General features: G+C 47.7%; 1 protein-coding gene across 5 annotated transcripts in view; it reads right to left on the bottom strand.

The window, feature by feature from the left end:
- arid1b (AT rich interactive domain 1B (SWI1-like)) overlaps positions 1 to 20,306 on the bottom strand; it is a 72,697-nt gene that overhangs the window by 10,849 nt on the left and 41,542 nt on the right. For 2 of the 5 annotated variants that reach the window (XM_042096092.1, XM_042096094.1), the window contains exons 5-12: positions 16,291 to 16,534; positions 14,590 to 14,679; positions 10,436 to 10,630; positions 5,842 to 6,187; positions 5,314 to 5,565; positions 4,097 to 4,215; positions 3,809 to 3,912; positions 1,294 to 1,434 (exon numbers count right to left, since the gene is read on the bottom strand). In XM_042096092.1, coding sequence (XP_041952026.1) covers positions 1,294 to 1,434; positions 3,809 to 3,912; positions 4,097 to 4,215; positions 5,314 to 5,565; positions 5,842 to 6,187; positions 10,436 to 10,630; positions 14,590 to 14,679; positions 16,291 to 16,534 — 1,491 coding nt within the window. The remainder of the gene's footprint in view (positions 1 to 1,293; positions 1,435 to 3,808; positions 3,913 to 4,096; positions 4,216 to 5,313; positions 5,566 to 5,841; positions 6,188 to 10,435; positions 10,631 to 14,589; positions 14,680 to 16,290; positions 16,535 to 20,306) is intronic. The other 3 variants (XM_042096090.1, XM_042096091.1, XM_042096093.1) reach the window with 3 other exon arrangements.

Here is a 20,306-nt window from a genome sequence, read left to right as displayed (position 1 = left end):
TGGAAATAAAGGGAGAAAGCAAGGGATATAAAGAAGTGGGGAAGAGGTAGAGTGGTAGAAGGGGAGAAAATCACTTTGTGAGTTTCTCAACAAAGAACAATAACATTTGCTACCACACACACATACACAATAATCAAGACTCAAAGGAGAAGCTGCTCCTAAATGCTGTTCGGGGACCAGCCTTGGCTAGCACTCTCCCTACAGTCATCATTAGTGCTCTGCTACTGCTCCAGCTCAGCACTGGGGAGGCATGCTTCTCCATTTGGCCTGATCATATTCATGGCAATCTGTGCAGCTTCAGGAGTTCCTGCCAGTGTTTGGGGTGTGAGGCCTGCATGGAGTGTTGTGGTTCCCATGCAGGCATCCATCTGAGACTGGTGGGGGGGTGGGGGGGGGTACCAGTTCTAGTTGGCTGGGCTATGTTGTTCTGTTCCCCTCTCCGGGATGTGAAAACACTAGAGGGAGGCTCATCAAGCACTTTGAGGCCAACAGGGACTCAAGGAAGAGCCCCTGCCTTAGGTTCACTTAATCCCCCTCCAATCCAGTGGATCCCAATCATGCTTACCCAGGCAGAACAAACTGAATACCCAATCAAGCTGCATCAGCACAGGGAAAAGTGCATTTTTCACATGGGTACACTATGACTACTGTACATGTATGGGGAGAGAAACAAAAAGACAGACAGAGAGAAACTACTACACCAATACACAAATTCTACAGGGGGCACCTGCCTACAGTCTACTGAGCTACTGCGGAGTACTTTCTCATTAAAACAACAAGTCGTCAGCATACAAAACTGAACAAAAATTGGAAATAAGAACTGCTTTACATTGTGAGCAACTGTAATTGTAAGTGTGAGAAACTACCACCCAATGCTCAGACAGGATCTGCTGTGTTATGGCCTAAACCCACAGATGTCTGCCAGAGAGGAGGTGTTAGATATCCAATTGCAATAATATGAGTTCAGAATGGGATGCAATGAAGAATGACTGTCAAAGCCACAGCCCTCTGTGGTGGAAGGAGAATTGGCAAATTAGACAGCTGGAGGGTGGTTAGAGGTGGGTGAATGTGTAGAGCAGCCTCTCTCCATCCAATCCTATTTGTGTCTTAATGAGAAAGTCTCAAATGAAAAGTCCACAACATCCAACTTGACTGTGAACAACATGTTAATCAATAAAAAAAGAGGCAAAAACAAGAATAACAAAAAGAAAAATAAATCAAACTCTGAGAGGAACCAAAAGAACATGAACACAGAAAAAAAGAAGAATGGAGAACAGTGCGTGTGGCACTTACAGGGCTGGTGGGGGTCTTTGGCCAGGCAGGGCTGCTAATGCTATCACTATCCTCGCCGTGATAGGAGGACAGACTAGCAGGACTGGGGGACAGAGGGGAGGGGGTGGGGGGCTGGGACACACACTGAGAGCTGTAGCTGTCCTGTGACAGAGAATAGAGAGGACAAGCACGCACACATACACACATACATACATAGATACATACGTCGCACGCACACACACACACACACACACACACACACACACACGCGGGGCCACATGGTGAGAGATGGCTTAATCCTTTATTCTTTTATCCTGACACACATAAGTGCACACACTCGCTCCCTGGCTTTCCCTCCCACATACTCACAAACAAATGCACTCAAATACACACACACATACACGTGTTGCAAAACCTGGGCCCTCCAGTTTGGGGAAGATCAGGGCCCTGCGGAGTGTGAAGGACACATACTCAGCAGAAACACCACCTTACTGTACTGGCTAATGCGCTCTCAGCAGCAGCAGATTTAAGCTGAAATGAGCGCTCACAAATGTGGCCTCTTTCAAGCGACTTGCCTACTTTCAGAAATAGGGGTGGGAATCGCTGAGTAACTCAAGAATCGATACGGTCACGACACTTTGCCCACGATAATGATAATATCACGATACAGCAACTCAGCAATACTCAATACATTGCATAAGATTGATCTACAATACATCAAGATATCTGTGTAAATGAAGAGGAAGAAATGCCGATATCTTTTTCTTCCTTTGTTTGTTGTTTTTGTTGTTAATTATATCCTTTAGTAGAGTGGGAAGAAAAATATTCATAAAAAAAAAAATACTATTTCGGGCATTTCATAGCACAACATTTACCTAGTGCAGAATTGACGCAACATAACAGATAAATATCAGCCACTGCCATCGGTAAATGTCAGATAAATTTGCCGATAGCCGATGTTGGCCGATATATCAGTGCATCCCTAGTATTCATTCACCGAGTACCTACATTCATTTGATAAGCACAACCATGAGAATACAAGTAGTGACTGGAGAGTCAGATTGGCAAATGAGTCTGTTTAGAATATGAATTGTAGAATTTCATATTTTTGTAAAAATATAACTAGCGCCAGCGTATCCATAACATATAGCAAAAAAAGAACTTGTACGTTCTACTGCCGTATACCTATTTTTTGTCCCACCCCTATTCAGAAACCAGCATTCTCCACAATATGCATACACATGTGTGAGGACTGAGTGCATTAGCGGCGATAAAACACTGCCTAGCCATAGGAGTAGCTGTTAGGGCAAGCGGAACTGGTTGGTAGCATGCAGTTACACACTGGCACAAAGTCAGGCGGTACAGTAGGCAGGGGGGCTCTGCAAGAGCAGACGATAATAGCGTTCCTCGAACTCTTGCTCACAGTCAAAACCTTTCGACATGGGGGGGGGGGGGGGGGGCAAAAAGGGTTCTACTAATGTAACTGCAGTTGCCATGACAGCGGCAGGAAATAAATCAGGGAAGGGAAAAGTGAGTTTAAGAAGGGATCATTCAGATCCAATGAAAAAAAGGCATTTTTCCCCTGATGTGTGAATTGTCACTAGTCTATGATGTTGGTCTGTTTTCCCGTGTCTGCAGTAATGAAGAGAAACCCCAGTGAGAGAGGAAGAATAGAAGAGAGAGGGTAGAATAGGAGATGGGGGGGGGGGGTGACAGTCTTTTGCTAACCACCTAGCAGAGTAAGGATGAAACCAGACATATTTTTTAACTAAGGGGGTGCATAGATATCAAAAGGAGACACAACAACAACAAAGAGACTAAACAAAACGATACCATAAACAAAAACAAAAAGTGTTAGTTTGCAGCACTGCAAAGGATAACAAGCCTCAGAGGAACAAAGGTTATTTCAGTATGGGGTTGTATCTAGTGTTGTTCACACCAATCAAAGACACAGAGACACAAGACAAGTCTGCAGCGGAGAGCTAAGGAATCACTTGCTGAGAGGAGAGGGGTACGACCTCTCAGAAAATTGACACATAACATCTCAACTGCTCAACTCATCATGTCTCCACGCTCAGCTCATGAGAAAATATACTGCTGAGGCAGTCTGCTGTACTTTGAACTTTGCACAGGACCCTTTGGAGGGATCCGTGAAATCAGCTTATCTGATTCAAGCTAAACAAGACAAAACAATTGTCCGACTGCACTCTCAGCTGCATGGCCTGCTTGGACAGGCTCCGAGGGGAGCGCAATTGATGAGATCTGTGGGAAGTGTGTCTTGAAGTCCAGCATACTGAAGCAAGTAACAACAGTGGCATTAGGAAACTCAGAGCATGGTAAGAAAGAAAGGGTGAGCCGGTGTTTTGCTACGGTCCATGAGCCGTCAGGCTTGCTGTTAGAAGGCTGGTCTAGTAGGCAACATGCTACAGCCAACTGCTTATTTACAGGACTGCTAAAGGGAGAGAGAGGGCAAAGTCAGTAGCAGGGAGATTGACAGATGATGAAAAAGGTTCCAATTGGCAGGTTCTGACCATACCTTGGGTTTGGGTGGCTCTGAGGGAACCACACCCACTTCTTTATGATCCACCCTCTGTTTAGCATTTGCAGACACTGGGCCATCACCTTGCATGGGCATAGGGCCTGAGAACACACACACACAAGCACGCATACTTTAATGACCAAAGGCAGAGCATATTTTGTGTTCAAAACCAGCAATGGCAATTATGTTGAATCCAATGAAGCCATAGCCTTCTTGGTGCTAACGTGCTATAAGAAATATAGAAACTTGTGCTATAGGAATACTAGCTCTATAAAGGATCCAAACCTTGCGGCGGGGTGTTGTATGGGGGCCCTTGAGGAGTCATCCTACCGGAGCCGCTGGCTGGCGGCTGACTGAAGGCGGCCCCTGGGCCCATAGGAGGCATGCCAGGGTAGCCACCTGGCCTGCAAAGCAAAGCAAAGGAAGACATGGGCATTAGAGACGTTTCTGATATAAGGTTCCAAGACCATGGAGAGAAAATAAACACCAAGATGTTGTGAACAGAACAACATGCACTGAGTTCTCTTCAGTCTACAACAGTGTTAGCTATTTCAGTTACAGAGAAAGAGAAGTCCAATGCCTTTAAGTGTACTAAGCCTTGGAAGAAAAAATTAAAATCAGACGCAAAACAGAAAGGAAGAGCGTTTGTTCTTTGATTTACGCACTCCTCCTTGCAAACCTGAAGACAAGAGCAAAGCGAGAAGAGGAAGCACATCTTTGACATTTAAGCGTCTCATTCATGGCATAGATCGACTCTGGGAAAAGGTTACGAGAATAACTTTGGCAAGGATTCACCCCTCTGCTCTCTCAGCGTTCCACTGAAGTTTGATGTATGGAGCGGGTGTGTTTGCTTTGAGTCTAAGAATCAGGAAAATACCCAGTGGCAATGAGAAGATACTCATGCAACTGCCAAAACACCCAGGCTAATTAAGACATGTGGAGCAAATCGGAACACCATGCCAAAATTCCAGTTCCACCTCCACGGCTGAGTAGTCTTTGAGGCCGGGGAAATGTTTCAAATAGATGTTCAGTAGAGAGATTTATTTTCCATGCTCCCCTATTCCCCACCCACCCAACAGTATCCCACATCTACAAGCAAGGGCCCTGGAAAAAGAAGATGAGGATGAAGGTTAGAGGCAGACATGCACGCAGTGTTGCCTGGTGTTTGAAGCATATACGACTGTTAGGCGTGCGGGTAAGTGAAGCCTGCTGGAACCACGGAGTGCCAGCATCAGCATAAGTCCAGCTCAGCCCACAGTCGCTCTCACCGGGTTCAGCTCTGCCCAGGCACTCTGGAGGTCCAAGCTGCTAGAGAACTGAACTGCATCCCCACACACACACTTGACATTAATCTTCAGACGCTCAGCCTCTTTGGCTGACATGTGTGTAACCATAGCGTAGGGCTGTAGCTCATCTCTACAGCAGGTTAGACCTCCATGAGCAGGACTGGGTACCACAGGAATGGCGTGACCCAGGAGCAAGCAACCACTGCCAGCACCTACCCGTACTGCTCAGCCTGAGGCCCCAGGGGAGGAGGCTGCTGGGTCTGGGGCTGGGTGGAGGGGGCGCTGAAGTGAGGGTGGTGGGGGTGGGGATGAGGGTGGGGGTGGGGGTGTGGATGGGACAGGTGAGGATGGGGATGTTGTTGGTGGGAGTGGGGCGATGAGAGGGGCCCGGGTCGACCCCCTGGCCCAGGCAGGCTGGGGTAGACCGGAGATCTGGCAAATGGAGGCCTAGATGGGGCAGAACAGCCTCTGTGGTCAGGTAAAGAATTGGTTAAGAGCACATCCTTGCATAACATCCTAAAAAAAAACAATATGGCTGTTTATTTGAGCTCAAGTCCCTAATAATTTCCCCAAATGCCCAGCACGTAGAGGTGGACAAATCAGATGTTAAGGTGTGTGTGAAGGTGAGGGTGAGAAGATGATCAATAGTGAGGAGTAAGATAAACAGCTTCAAAAAAACAAATCTGTACCAATCCTCTTTGTGGCTGTGGACATATGCAATAACCTTTCATATGATCGTCTCACCTGGTCTGTCCGACTGAGGGGGAGCCCTGGATGCCCCCTGCTCCAGGCTCCTGGGGTTTCCGACCGACCCCCGGCAGGGGCGGACCCATGCCCGGCCCTGCCGGCTGTGGTATGCTGGGCGAGGTGGGCGCCATGTTGTTGGCGTTGTTGCTGCCTGGGTAGGGGCGCCCGCCTGTGGTCTGCCCTGGCCCTCTACCAGCGGGGACGGAACCACAGTGCTGTCCTGGGCCCTGCCCGTGCATGGGGCTGCTGGCGTTCATGCCCAGGCTGTTGCCCATGCCAGGGCTGGGGCCACTGTAGTTGGCACTGGGGGTACCTCCATAATTGGGTGGCCGTTGGTAATTACCTGAAAATACAGAGGGAAACATCAGAATTCCTTATTCCCTATAGAATCGGAATTCCTTAACAAGAGTGCTGTTCAGACAGGGTAGGGTAAGGATTCAGGGGCCTTAGTAGGGTAAGGATTGTTTGGTGAAACATTCATCACTTGATGACAGATGGGCACTAGGCACATGGCTGCAGGCATCTGTAAAAATACTTTGAAACAATCACATACTATGGTGCCATAGAAATAAAACTGAATAAACTGAATCTATAGATAGTAAGACAGTGAAACATGAAAGCCAACATGACGGTTGGTGACAATCTCAGCATATCAATCTGTTGTCACCAAACACCTCAGCTCTAACAGAGTGTTTCTACGCTTCAAGTCCCAGTGCAAAAATGAGAGGGAGGAGGACAGGAGAGAGAGAAAAATCTGAAAATATCCACCAGTGATCCAGGCCCAAGGGAGGAGTGTCATCTCCAAATAGCTAGCTCTTCCCTCAGCAGTGCGTTCACATTTATTTATTTGATTTAAAATTCATGCATCTTCCCTCCAGTTTTGCTCCAGCTGTTGGGTGGGTACAGGTTTATGACATATCTACTTGCTTAAGGTTTCATCCCCCCATGCGCATACGTAAGGGATAATGTATAGAACGCCGGAAACATAGTTCGCAACAACACACGTTGGACTTTAGAACACAGCTGATCAACCGTTTGCTTTCACTTTTGAATGTTCCAGTTCTTGCGTAGTGATATGAAATACCTGAAGTAGAAGCACAAACTCCGTTGCCATTGACAGCAGTAATTATATGTTTGCAGCGGTAATTACATGAAAATATTTTACCGTAGAACTTTGTGAAAGCCCATTCAAGTCAATGGAGCGTTCTACTTGCCTTGTGAAGAGCCACACACACACACACACACGCACGCACGCACACGAGAGACGTTCACAAACACTCATAGGGCCTCTCTCCCATCATGTTAGAGAGAGGGAAACAGAGGAAAAGAGAGACCAAGAACATTACTTTTGATGTCATACACAAGTTCCAAAAATACATGTGGTGGAGTGGGTGGGGGTCCATACTGTAGCGATGCTCAGTGGCTCCTCTAACAAGCTCCTTCACAGTCGGGGGAACGAGCAGAGGGGGTCGGTGGGGGAGTGGGATGCAGAGACAGAGGCAGGGCCCTGCCAGAACTAGGCTGGGCCCTGGAGCTATGCCAATTACACGGCAACTCGCTGCGCTGGCCCTGGAGAGAGCCGGGATAATCCGGAAATTTCCCCCGGGGGAAGGGGTGCATGGGGGGATGGGGGTGACACCAATCTGTAAGATGCGTCTCCCTCCCTCCCGAACAACAACAATAATAATAAAAAAAAAAAAACTACTATACTGCTTAAGTGATTCACAGCCTCCAGCCAAACCAAAATACGTGCTCTTCAATCTCTGAGGGATTAAGAGTGCGGGGGTCTGAGTGCATAGCAGGAAATGTGATGGAATACATCAACTCGATAGATGCAAAACCTATGTCACAAAATCCAGAGGTGTCAGGAAGAAGAAAAACACTGTCCTGTCAACACAAAACCCAAGAACGAGAGAAAAAAAAAATAACTCCATGACTTGTTTTTAGGTCAGACATCAGACAGTTTAATTATAACACTGTCACTTCCTGAAACAACCAAGATATGATGAGGTTTTGCGCTGACAACTTTCAAATGCAGGAGATAAAAACATCAATGCTGATATACTGTATTCAGTAGAACTTTGAGTAAAATGACAGTATTGGATTTATATCATAGATCTAGAAGTCAAGGCATTATACTGCTGAAAAGCTACCTGCCTTTTTATTATTATTTTTTATGTCAAATAACACAATCCTCATCGTCTGCAGGTTGGACTGACTCCATAAAATGTCAGGAAGTAGTAAAATCAAATGACTTGCTTTACGTATGAAAATCACTCACAACTGGGATAGTATTGGCTTTGTGTTAGACCCCATCGCACCAGTCCAGGTGCTGGCTATTTTTGCATAAGTTGGCGCCTCCAGACTTTTGACTACAGCTCACACTCAACATTGCTTCGAAACTAAAACCTCACATAAACAAATAAAAAATCTTCTGTAGGAGCGCATGCCTGTATGTGTGAGGGCGTGCGTGTGAGATTATGGAGACAGATGAGTGTGTGTTGGTGCTAGCTAAAAAGAACATGTGATTTTTGTTATTGTGTGTGTGTGTGTGTGTGTGTGTGTGTGTGTGTGTGTGTGTGTGTGTGTGTGTGTTTGAGTGTGTTTGCGTGCGCGTGTGAACGTGCATGCGTGCGTGTGTAGCCCTTTAGCGTCAGTGTTTCCATGTTGGCAGTGGAGGTTTATTGCCCACTGGTGTGGAGCAGGCCAGACAACAGACAGAGCTGATGCCAAACACAACACTAGTGCTGCTGCCTCCACGGCACAACTAACCCTACAACCACACCACCACACACACGACAATCCAGTGTGTGTGTGTGTGTGTGTGTGTGTGTTCAGAGTGCCATTGTACTACAACCACACCACCAGACCAAATCACCACACACACGACAATCAAGTGTGTGTGTGTTTGTTCAGAGTGCCATTGTACTACAACCACACCACCAGACCAAATCACCACACACACGACAATCAAGTGTGCGTGTGTGTTCAGAGTGCCATTGTACTACAAACACCAACCACACCAAATCAGTCATTACACACACTACAATTAATTTCAATTGTGTGTGTGTGTGTGTGTGTGTGTGTGTGTGTGTTCAGAGTACTATTGTACTACTACCACACCACCAGACCAAATCACCACACACACAACAATCAAGTGTGTGTGTGTTTGTTCAGAGTGCCATTGTACTACAACCACACCACCAGACCAAATCACCACACACACGACAATCAAGTGTGCGTGTGTGTTCAGAGTGCCATTGTACTACAAACACCAACCACACCAAATCAGTCATTACACACACTACAATTAATTTCAATTGTGTGTGTGTGTGTGTGTGTGTGTGTGTGTGTGTGTGTGTGTGTGTGTGTGTGTGTGTGTGTGTTCAGAGTACTATTGTACTACTACCACACCACCAGACCAAATCACCACACACACCACAATCAATTTCAATTGTGTGTGTGTGTGTGTGTGTGTGTGTGTGTTCAGAGTATCCCATTTAAAGGCTGGAAAGGGCAGCATTTTTTCCCCCTTTGTAAACTGTAAGTATGTTTTCAAAGTCTGCGTATGTGGTGTGTGTATGTCAGTGAGTCAGCCTGTGCTCCTTCCATTCCTAGGCTGCAGCAGAGAGTGAGCCTCTTCAATTTCCCCCCTCTTTTCCTCTCTGAATGTTTATTTAGCTGTGAAGCACAATCAGCCCGAGTCTTCGGCCTCTCTGTGGCCCACACCAGAGCGGAGCGGAGCAGAGCCGCGCGCTAAGGGGGGGTGGGGGGTGGACCACAGCAGCACCGGACCAGCTGCACCTCAGCTCTCCCACCAGCCCCAGGCCAGGACTCCGTCTCAGGGCCCACTCATCAAGAGGAGAGAGGGAGGAGGGTGAGAGAGGGGGAGAGGGAGAGAGATAGAGAGAGGGGGAGAAAGAGAGAGAGAGAGAGAGAGAGAGAGGTGGGAGAGGAGATGGGCTGCTGTAACAGAGTGCCATTCTTTTACAATCAGTGCTAGCCATAACATTACAGGCTGCTAACTCTGTACAGGTGCACATCAGTGCGGAATTTCTTCCAGATGAGCACGTAGATACACACGTAAGCAGTCTCTCACACACACACTCTCACACATACGTGTGCAAACATGCACGCGCACATACGCACATACACACACACACACCTGGTGCCCAGAATGTGTAAACACATGCGCAGATGTATGCATAGAAATCCACTGACTCATTTCTGTGTTTTCACATGTGTCTGTAAATGTTCACAGACACACAAATGCATGCGTGCGCACGTGCGCACGCACGCACACACACACACACACACACACGTCATCCAACTTGTGTGATCAATGACCAATCAGCTGAATCAACAGGGGAACCCACCTCATCCACTCTGCTGTTTTCACAGGCCCTATTAGCGCTTCACAAATTAGGTCAACAATGCCTGAGCAGTAATTTAATCCCTGACAAATTGAAACAACACAATGGATTCCAACTGTGAACGGTGTAGCACGACAAATCGCGCCAAAAATCACTCCCTCACATGAGCAGTAAAATAAAGGACAAATGGTGATGAAGGATATCTAGGCGTGTGGTACCTGAGGGGCCATACTGCCCACTCTGAGGGCCGTAGGGCGGGCCGCCCTGTTGCGGGTAGGGGCCCATGCTGTGGTGCATGGGGCCGGCTGGAGAGGGGTGTGGGGACATGGAGGGTCCGCCAGGCTGCTGCTGCTGCTGCTGCTGGGCACCAAACTGGGGCCCTGGGGCACCTCGCTGCATGCTGGGAGCAAATCCTGAGAAGAAGGAGGGAAAAGGGGAAACGGTTAAGTACAGCACGTGCTGCTGGAGGCCAGAGAGAACATGGACAAGGGAAAACAGGTAGAGAAACACAAAGACAAAGACAGAGCGAGTGTGTGTGAGTGTGTGCGCACAAGCAGGGGGTAATGACAGGAGAAGAGTGAAACAGTTGGCAAGGCAAATAAATAAATTTGAACATTTAAGGGCAATTTCATCACTAATTTGGAAAGAGAAAAAAAATAAATTGGAAAGGCAATTACATGCTAATGATGGGGGTTAATTCATGGGCACTCTGAGAAGGCACAGTCTCCAACCCATTTATTATCCAAACCACTCAGATGCCATTATGTAAATCCACACTGACATGTCAACCACAAAAAGCCTCAACGAAGTAGAGATTTTTTTTCTTTTATTATACAACGATTTTTCCATGGCACCATCTACTTCTACAATGACCAAAACAATACAAGCACACATCCATGACAAACAACTTTTACAGTCATTGCAAAGAAATCTCTGAGTGAATATGTCTGGTAGAGCTGACTATGGCCCTATCGTTCACCGGTACCTGTGGCTAGCTTTCTGCCTCTTTGCACATGTTTTGCACTTCAGTGAGTTTAGCTCTGACTGGCTAGTGCTGAGGAGGCTGATGGAAAGACAGGGGAGGGAGGGAGGGAGAGAGAGAGAGAACAAAGGATAAACTCCCATCTCTTTCCCTCACACTCTCCCTCCACTGCTCTCTGCAAGGGGAGCAGTGAAAACCGTGTGTGTTTTTTAAATTGCCTGGAAAATAGACAAATTGGTGGGGCAGGCTTTTTAGAAAGTGTCTGAAAGGGTGGACATGTGTGTGTGTGTCTGTGTGTGTGTGTGTAGGAAAGCATGCACATGCATACACTGACAGGGCTGAGAGCAGGCCAGCCATTAAGTATCTTTTGGGGGAGCTCTCAGACGTTCAACCTGACACAAACAAAACAAGTGTCCACGCTAGACTGAGCCCTCTGGCCCAGAATCACTCCCTCCATCAAACCACACACACCACCAAAGACTCAAGTGGTATCACAAACACTGGTGTGTGTGTGTGTGTGTGTGTGTGTGGCTGTGGGTGTGTGTGTGACGTGTGTGGATATGTTCTTAAAATATGAAGAAATTGGTTCCAAAATGCTATATATCCATTTTTAAAATCATTATTAAGTCATGTTTAATTGTGGTTTAATTCAATTGTGTATCTCAGGTAATATCAATAATTTTGTGTTTAGTGTTGTTTTGATTAAAGCGATGGTTCAGAGTAATTTCACCCTAGGGTCCTTTGCACCATGACCCCGAGCCAAACACCCTCCCAGAACCTGTTTTCCCTTGGTCGAACCCTGGTCGAGTAGCGCTGTCAGAAACTAATGAGTTTCTGCAGTCGTAATTGGGAAAAGCCTGTAAAAGTCCTGGCAGGAAGCATGCATAAGGATGTAGATCCAGAAATGCACTAATATTTTGTTCGTAGTACCAGTTTGCAACAATTATTAGTTAACACTAAGTTGTAAACACTTTGGGAAAAAAATAGTAAAAACTGGATATACCAAAAAACGTTGATGTAGTCGCTTCCTGCTAGGACTTTTACGGGCTTTTCCCAAATCACGGAAGTAACGTCGACGCAGCGGTATAGTAGCCTCCATCAGGCAAGTGTTATTGAAATAAACTCCTGGTGCACTTACAAACTTTTCAATGCATTGTTTTATGAGTAAAGAACATATTATTAGTTGGGTAATTTATGAGATAAAAGTTGGTTCCATCACGACTGCAGAACGTCATTACTTTCTGACAGCGCTACTCGACCAGGGTTCGACCAAGGGAAAACAGGTTCTGGGAGGGTGTTTGGCTCGGGGTCATGGTGCAAAGGACCCTAGGGTGAAATTACTCCGAACCATCGCTTTAAGTACAGTAACGATAAATCAAATAGCAATAACCCAATTACAGTTCCACGGAAATTAGCTGGAAAACTCTACAAAAATGTTAAAAATTATTCATGAAAGAGCTTTTTGGAACCACTCTTCACATGTTTATGTGTGTGACAGCATGCAGATAAGTGTGCCGATCTGTTTCCGTCTGTGGTTGCTCTGTGACTCGATGTTTGTATGCATGTGTATTTTATTCGTTTTAGTGTGATTGTGCGTGCTGGACTGTATATGTGTGTGTGTGCGTGAGCTCCTTTGCGCTCTTAGTGGAGGCTCTTGCCGTGTGTAGATTGGCTGCACGCTGTGGCGGAGCGGCCTGAGATTGTGAGTAATGAGAGGAGGCCCTGTTGCCAGGGACGGCTGGCAGCAGAGAACAGTGCGTACACACACACACACACACACGAAGACACAGAGACAGACACACACACACAGAGACACAAACACACACACACACACACACACACACACACACACACACACACACTCTCTCTGCTCCAGCGGGCTGGGTTGCGTTCAGCCTCTCTGGCCTCCGGCTAACAGCTACAATCCTGCAGCCATCTCACCTGGGCCAGTTTAACCGCTAATGGTTAACAGCTATCCAGCGCGAGTTTCCTCCACTCCACTCTGGAAAGCTCCGGGGGAAAAAAGCAACCACCACTAATGACTAAGAGAGGGGAGACTAATCTGCTCTCCAATTTAGGACACATAGTTACACCATGACAGGACAGATCTTCCATTTAAGGACGTCGGGAGTGGAGGCTCGGTGGGTCCACTGGAGAGGGTGGCTTCAGCCCAACATCACTGTGGTCCAAACACAAAGCTCAAGGACCATGACCAGGAGCAGCAGCTAGCAAAATATTTGGCTGGTGAGGCCTCTACCAAACCTACTGCCATACAAACATGAGTAAGAGAGCTATACTGTTACCGATACTTTTTCCCAGCTTGTGTGGGAGAAAACGGTGACTGACGATAAGAAATGCCACACAGAGCAGTCACACAGATATTTCATTGTTTGTTTGCTACTGTATGTCTACAGGGTCTTTTGATCGCGCACACTTGACACAGCACTGGCTGGGCATGACGAGTCGTCCATTCCCTGACCACACGGAGCTGCGGAATTCTGCTGCGATCAATCAGGCCTGCTGACATCACCCGCCGCCCCTGGCACGGCAGCGCATGGGGCTGCATCAGGTACGCCAGGCACGGCAGCGCATGGGGCCGCATCAGGTACGCCAGGCACGGCAGCGCATGGGGCCGCATCAGGCACGGCAGGCACGGCAGCGCATGGGGCCGCATCAGGCAAGGCAGCGCATGGGGCCGCATCAGGCACGGCAGCGCATGGGGCTGCATCAGGCACCGCGTCACAGAACCGCAACCGCTGCCGTCCCGCTCGTTTGCTTTGGCTGTTTGAAGTGAAAGAGTGTGTGTGTGTGTGTGTGTGTGTGGGGGGGGGGGGGGGCACTGGAGTGGGGGTAGGGGTGGCTTCGACTCAAACCTTTAACTTTGTGCCTGACGCTTCTTCACAGGGTTGGCACGTGTGCCACAGAAAGCAAACAAGCGGGCGGCTAGCGGCGGCGCTGCCATCGGTCACCAGAGCGGAACGGCCAAATGGGCCGACGGCGTGCGGAGCGGCGCTGCCCCTGACTGCGGGCCTGAATTAGCTGAGAGCGTCCCGGCAGGGAGGCCCTGACAGGTGGTCGTATGTCAGCCAAATGAGGCCATTCATTTGCCATAGCAGTGGAAAACATCTGGAAACAGCCATGGGGACTGACACGGACATTCTCACATGCACACTGAATGTGAGAGAATATACAGTATACGCACACACGCACACACACACACACACACACACACACACACACACACACACACACGTTGAACCATTAAGGCAACATGGCTGACACTGACATGCTGGAGTTGGTTTGTTATGTGGAAAAAAGCATGACAGGTCCTTTGGGACTGAGGGAGGAGTGTGTATGTGTGTGTGTATGTGTGTGTGTGTGTGTACTCACCTCTGTCCTGAGACATGGGTGACTGACTCAGAGTGGAATGGGAGCCCACATCGGACATATTTCCAGGGGTCTGCGGGGCCATCTGAGTGCCTGCAGAAAACACACACACACCACACACACACACACACACGCTTTGAATACACTTTACCCCACACCTGTAGTACTCAGCTGGAACCTGGAACACCCAGACCATATCACACACTCCTAGTGGCATTTGGGTCTTTTAATGAGTCTTTTAGGAGCATTGATATCACTCCTGTCTGTCTGTGTGTGTGCGTGCATGTGTGTGTGTATGTGTGTGTGTGTGGCTCTCTCCTGCCACGCTGCGGAGGATCACATGTCAGCGGAGCTCCAGCCTGGGTGCTAATGAGTGACTCGTATCCCAGCGGAGACGCGGAGCGCACGGGGGACATGGGCTCCCACCAGCCTCGTTATCCAGACCTGGAGCACGCCGAGCACAGGCAGGGCCAGAGACATGCAGCCTCAGCGGCTCCAACAGGGGGGGGGGGGAAACAAATGACAGGAAGAAAGAAAGAAAAGGAAAAAGGGAACTGGGGAGGGAAGAAAAAGTCTTCACTGCCCCGGCTAGCGGTCAAATCAAACACACTCCCCGGCTCACAGTGGCCAGCACTGTAGGAGAGAGTAATTGTGTTGAACTGACTCCGAACCGCTAATAGAGTTTTGTGAAACTATTTTAACGAGTGAGAGGCTTGTTTGGACACTCGGGGGTTGGGGATGGACACAGCTCTGTCCTCTGACCTGGCCGTGTGTGTGTGTGTGTGTGTGTGTGTGTGTGTGTGTGTGCGCCTGCGTGTGTGGTGTGTGTGTGAGGGAGAGGACAGTAGGGAAACAGACACATCAAGACACATCAAGCCCGCTCCCCTAAATGGCCTCGGCTGCCCCAGTAATCCGTGTGAAGTGAGCCTGGGCTGCTGGCTCCGCGGCGAGACCCCTGACTGAGCCCTGGTGTGGTGTCTGTGCCGGACCACTGGCCCCCTGGGGGCCACCGCGGTTCCCCATTAAAACAACCCGTCTGACTGGGTCTGTTATCCAAACAACAGCTACCGAGCCACGGGTTTATATAACGACCTGAGGCTCCCGCTGTTCGCTAATAGCGAGCACAAAAAGACAGACAGACAGACAGACAGACACCATTATTTGCCCAAGTCCAAGGTATGATTGTAAATAAAGAGTCTATGTTGCAGAAGTCTGAGCTAGCTGCAGTGAGCAGTTGGCAGAGGAGTTAAGGGGTCAGGAAGTCGGAAGGCGTGTGTGTGTGTGTGTGTGTGTGTGTGTGTGTGTGTGTGTGTGTGTGTGTGGCATGGACTTCATCGGGTAATTGTTTCAGGCAATTTAGACCCTCCAAAATCAAACAAGACCTCTTAACAGTAAAAAAATATATATATATATTTTGGGGCCATGAGAGAAAAAAAAAGACAGGGAGATGAAAAGTGAGAGAAAAACGGCAAAAAAAACCTGCAATACAGGCGGACCTGGAGGACGTAGTCTATTTTATGGAGTACTCCCATATTTCGAAGCCTGTTGGTGTTGTTCATGTTGTGCAGTCAGCTCCACCTCCATGTGTATATTCAGGCGGACAGAAAACATGTACATTTCACACGAGCGAGTCGTCTCTGGCCAGGCCCAGTCTTTGGCGATGTGTTACCTGTCTGACGAGGCCAAGCTTTAGGCAGAACATACCTGGCCCGCTGGCCGGGGAGATGGGCCCGGAGCGCGACTGGCTGGAGCCCACCGGGGAGCCCACGGGGGAGGGCGAGGGCCCGCTGCGCAGGCTGGAGAGCCGCGGCGAGGCGTGCGGCGAGAAGGGCGACTGCGCCGGGTTGCTCTGCTCGCCCTGGCTGCTGGTGGAGCCCGAGACGCTGACCGCCGAACTCAGGCCGGCGTCCGTGCCCGTCGGCAAGTCATCGATGGAGCCCGACAGGTCCTGTGAGACACAGACACAGAGAGAGGAAAAGAAGAAGAAAGAATTGAGAAACCGCGAGGACCTATACAAAATCTGCTACTTAAAAACACGGACAGGCCGTTTACCCATGCTACAGCAAATATCAGTTATTTTCTACATTTAGATGTCTTGTAAAGCTGCAGGCTCTTTGAGTTCTGCATCTTCAACCTATTCATGTCAATCCACTGCCAGAGCATATAACGTTAACTGGCAGTGAGTTGAGAATGACTTAAAAAAAAAAAAAAAAAAAAAATGAAAAGGAAACCTGCTCTTGAATTCTATCAGTCTGTGTTAGTTCATCCTGACTTTTTGCACACATTGTGCCATGTCTACAACAATTTGGCACAGAATGTCTGCAGTCTCCTGCTTTATCTCAATTTCTCGCACTCAGACACACGCAAGACAGGGTGAAGAACATAACACTACTCCAGGGCATTCACCACTGCATTTTGTAACCACGAGATGATGCAAGATGTTCCGTTTGACAGGTGGCCAACACCAAGAGCTCCAGTTTCTCAAAGTGTGAAAAATGGGTATGTGTTGTTAAAGGGAAACGTTCTAAAGACCCTGTTTTCCCTTCTAAGGGGCTCTGGCTCCTCTCTTCAGGCTCTCTCAGCAGGCTACTGGCACATTAACAAGTTCTTGATGGATAGACATCATGTCTAACAAGGCTTAGGTACAAGAGAGCTGAAAAGCACTGCGCAGGTCCAGGCGGGTTTAATTTAATTGCTAAACCACCACAGGAATCTCAAGGCAGCTGGAAGTGTACATACACACACACACACACACACACAAACACCTACACACACACACGCAAAGACCCCCACTTCCTTACTCATCCGTTTTCCCAGAAACACCAATACGCAGCTTTCTTTTGAACTGGGATACCATGGTCAGACCATGACGGCTATTCAGTGGTCACTTGCCAACAACCATTAATGCATACAAGATTCTGCAGGCATTTTGCTTTCAGAACACGTTCAGTGGTAACAATATCTTGTCTTAGGTTCCAATTCTATTTTAGAACACCAGCAGATGGAAAACCAAATAGTATCCACAAATCTGAACCCTTTAGGTATAGTGCGAGTCACAATAAGTTTGATGGAGGATGTGGTCACAACAAATTTCACTACAATTTCAACATCTGTTGTACTTGGACATTTTTACACGGCCATTTAAAAATGTAATGACGCCGTTTGAAAGCAACTAACCCCTGAGCCCCCAGGTAACCGGAGATGGATAGCGGAGGGTGGAAATAGACAATAGAGTGCGTGCTCAACCTTGAGTGTGTTGGAAAGTTGACACCGTGGCCATGCGAAGGACTCGCGTGTCAATGTGGCTCCGGTCCAAACGTCCACACGCCGAGGCGGCCTCCGGCTGCGGAGCGCGAGCGTCCTCGGCCCCACTCTGCCATTGAACACTCTCCTGCTCTAAATAACCGCGTGGCACCGGCGGGCACAGCTGCTCCCGCCTGGCACTCCGCACCTCGCCAGTCCCCTGCACCCGCAGGGTGGCAAAGAGCGAGGTGATAACAGCCACTCAGAGAGAGAGAGAGAGAGAGAGAGAGAGAGAGAGAGAGAGAGAGAGAGAGAGAGAGAGAGAGAGAGAGAGAGAGAGCACGCTGACCTGGATGCCAGAGGTAAGGCTTCGTTCCTACCAGCTCTATTATTACATGCCCTCCCGGGGTGTCAAGAGTGAAATGATGCTGCCGTGCTGAACTGGCTCTGGTATTAATCATCTTTCAGTAGAGAGATCTGAGGACAAACCTCAGAGGGTTTCAAAACCAGCTTGAGACCGCTTGTAAAACATGAATGGATGGTGATGATTATACAAGACGTTATCAACCAGAAACAGTCACTGAGCACTGTGAATTAGGTGTAGTTTATCAGTAGCATCCATAAAGAGGTCGCAATCTGGTAATAAGAAAGCCTGCAAAATGATCCAAATACGCTAATATCAGGGGTGGGACAAAATAGCGACACAAAATAGGACTTCTTTTTGAGATATGTTATTGATGTGTTGCTACCATGTGCTGCTACCAAGTGACTTGGTCTGGCCTGGAATGATGAACTAAAATCAGAGGTAGTGAACAACATCAACTTTTCAAATAGGTACATTTTAATTTGACTGGCTGATTTGGTGAAACAACATTTCCAAGGGCTGTGCAGCTGCAAAACCTGAAAGTTGACATGTGCTTTAAAAAGGATAAAAAAAAGACTCGTCACTTGTCATTCGTAGCTATACGTTTAAAAACACTAATGCATAGTGACTGGTTTCATCCAAAGTCATATTGTTAGTGCACTAATAGCTTGCTTGCATCAGCAATGTACACATAATGACAGAAATTCAAATGTGTGAATCTTAGCTACTCTGTGTAATCATTATCAACCATAACTGTCCTGTTACTGTTGCCAAATTAGAGCACTCAGTCCCTCTGAGCTCACGCAAGAGAGCTGTTAAGTGTGTGTGGTGTTAACTAATAATGAGGATAATTAAAACCAGCTCCTCTGTGCTGTGAACACAACACAAGGAAATATAGAAAGAAAAACACTGTGCGTTCTGTGCACATTTTCCACAAAGAGTGCATGAATGCGTGTGTGTGTTGTGATTTTCCACTACCTGCAGTTCTACATTAGCACTCCTGTACCACTATCGCTGGTGACAGAGCCATCCTAGAGGTCTTCAGTGCCCTGTGAATGTGTGCGTGCGCATAGATGTGTGTGTGTATAAATGTGTGTGTGTATAAATGTGTGTGTGTGCTGTGTGTGTGTGTGTATATATATATGGAAAGTCTGTGTTTTAACTGGGAGGTGACATCACAGAGGAACGCTACCACTGGCTGGACTAAAGGGCACATCCATGGCAATGACCTGATTCTGGGAGCCATGGAATGTCTTGACTTGGTGCTTGGCTAGAGCTAGCTCTGTAACTGCAAGCTTCCATGCTCTTACAACAACTTTTCGGATGTCGGTTCGGTTACTTTATTCATTTGTTTCAACACAGTTATTTTCTGTGATAATGAACAACATGCTACCGATGTGACAGGTATAATAGAAACCTGGGCCCCTCTGAGTTTCAGCTAAATTGTTACAATCACACAGCCGTGATGAAATGAAGCATGGGCTCTGCAATGGAAAACAGAAGTTTCAACATGGTTCATGTGTATTTAAAAGATCAGAAACGGGCAGGAATCGGCATGCCTACACGCCAGAGACTTAAGGAAGGTTATAACATCGCCCACTGTGGAGGAAATAGTCATGTACCTTCGCGTCCACGGCCGAGTAAATGAGGTTCACAGGTGTGGGGGGGTTGATGCATACTGCTTGCAGCTACTGTATGATGAGCTAAGTGCCTGACCCCCCACACCTCAATCTCAAATAAAACAGGCCAGAATTGATGGCTTCAAATACTCATCATGGGTCTGTAGCTGGCAGTATGCCACGGCACTGTGCACTTCCGCTCTGTGAGATATAAAAACATGAGCGGTCTGACAGGGATACCTACCTATCAGAGATATACCGATGATGAGGAACCAATGAGACTAAATGAGTCTAATTTATTCTCAATTATACCTCAGATATACAGCGGGGAAAATAAGTATTGAACAAGTCAACATTTTTTCAGTAAGTATACTTCCAATGAGGCTATTTGCATGAAATTTTCACCGGACATTAGTATTAACTCAGATAATCCACCCATATAAAAAATTCCAAACATTAAAAGTCCATAGGTAGAGTTATGTGTAATAAAGTGG

This window comes from Alosa sapidissima, chromosome 6 (assembly GCF_018492685.1).
Source record: "Alosa sapidissima isolate fAloSap1 chromosome 6, fAloSap1.pri, whole genome shotgun sequence".
In the NCBI taxonomy this organism is placed as follows: domain Eukaryota; kingdom Metazoa; phylum Chordata; class Actinopteri; order Clupeiformes; family Clupeidae; genus Alosa; species Alosa sapidissima.
The sequence above is the reverse complement of the archived record's forward strand: the minus strand, read 5'-3'. Positions and strand labels throughout refer to the sequence as shown.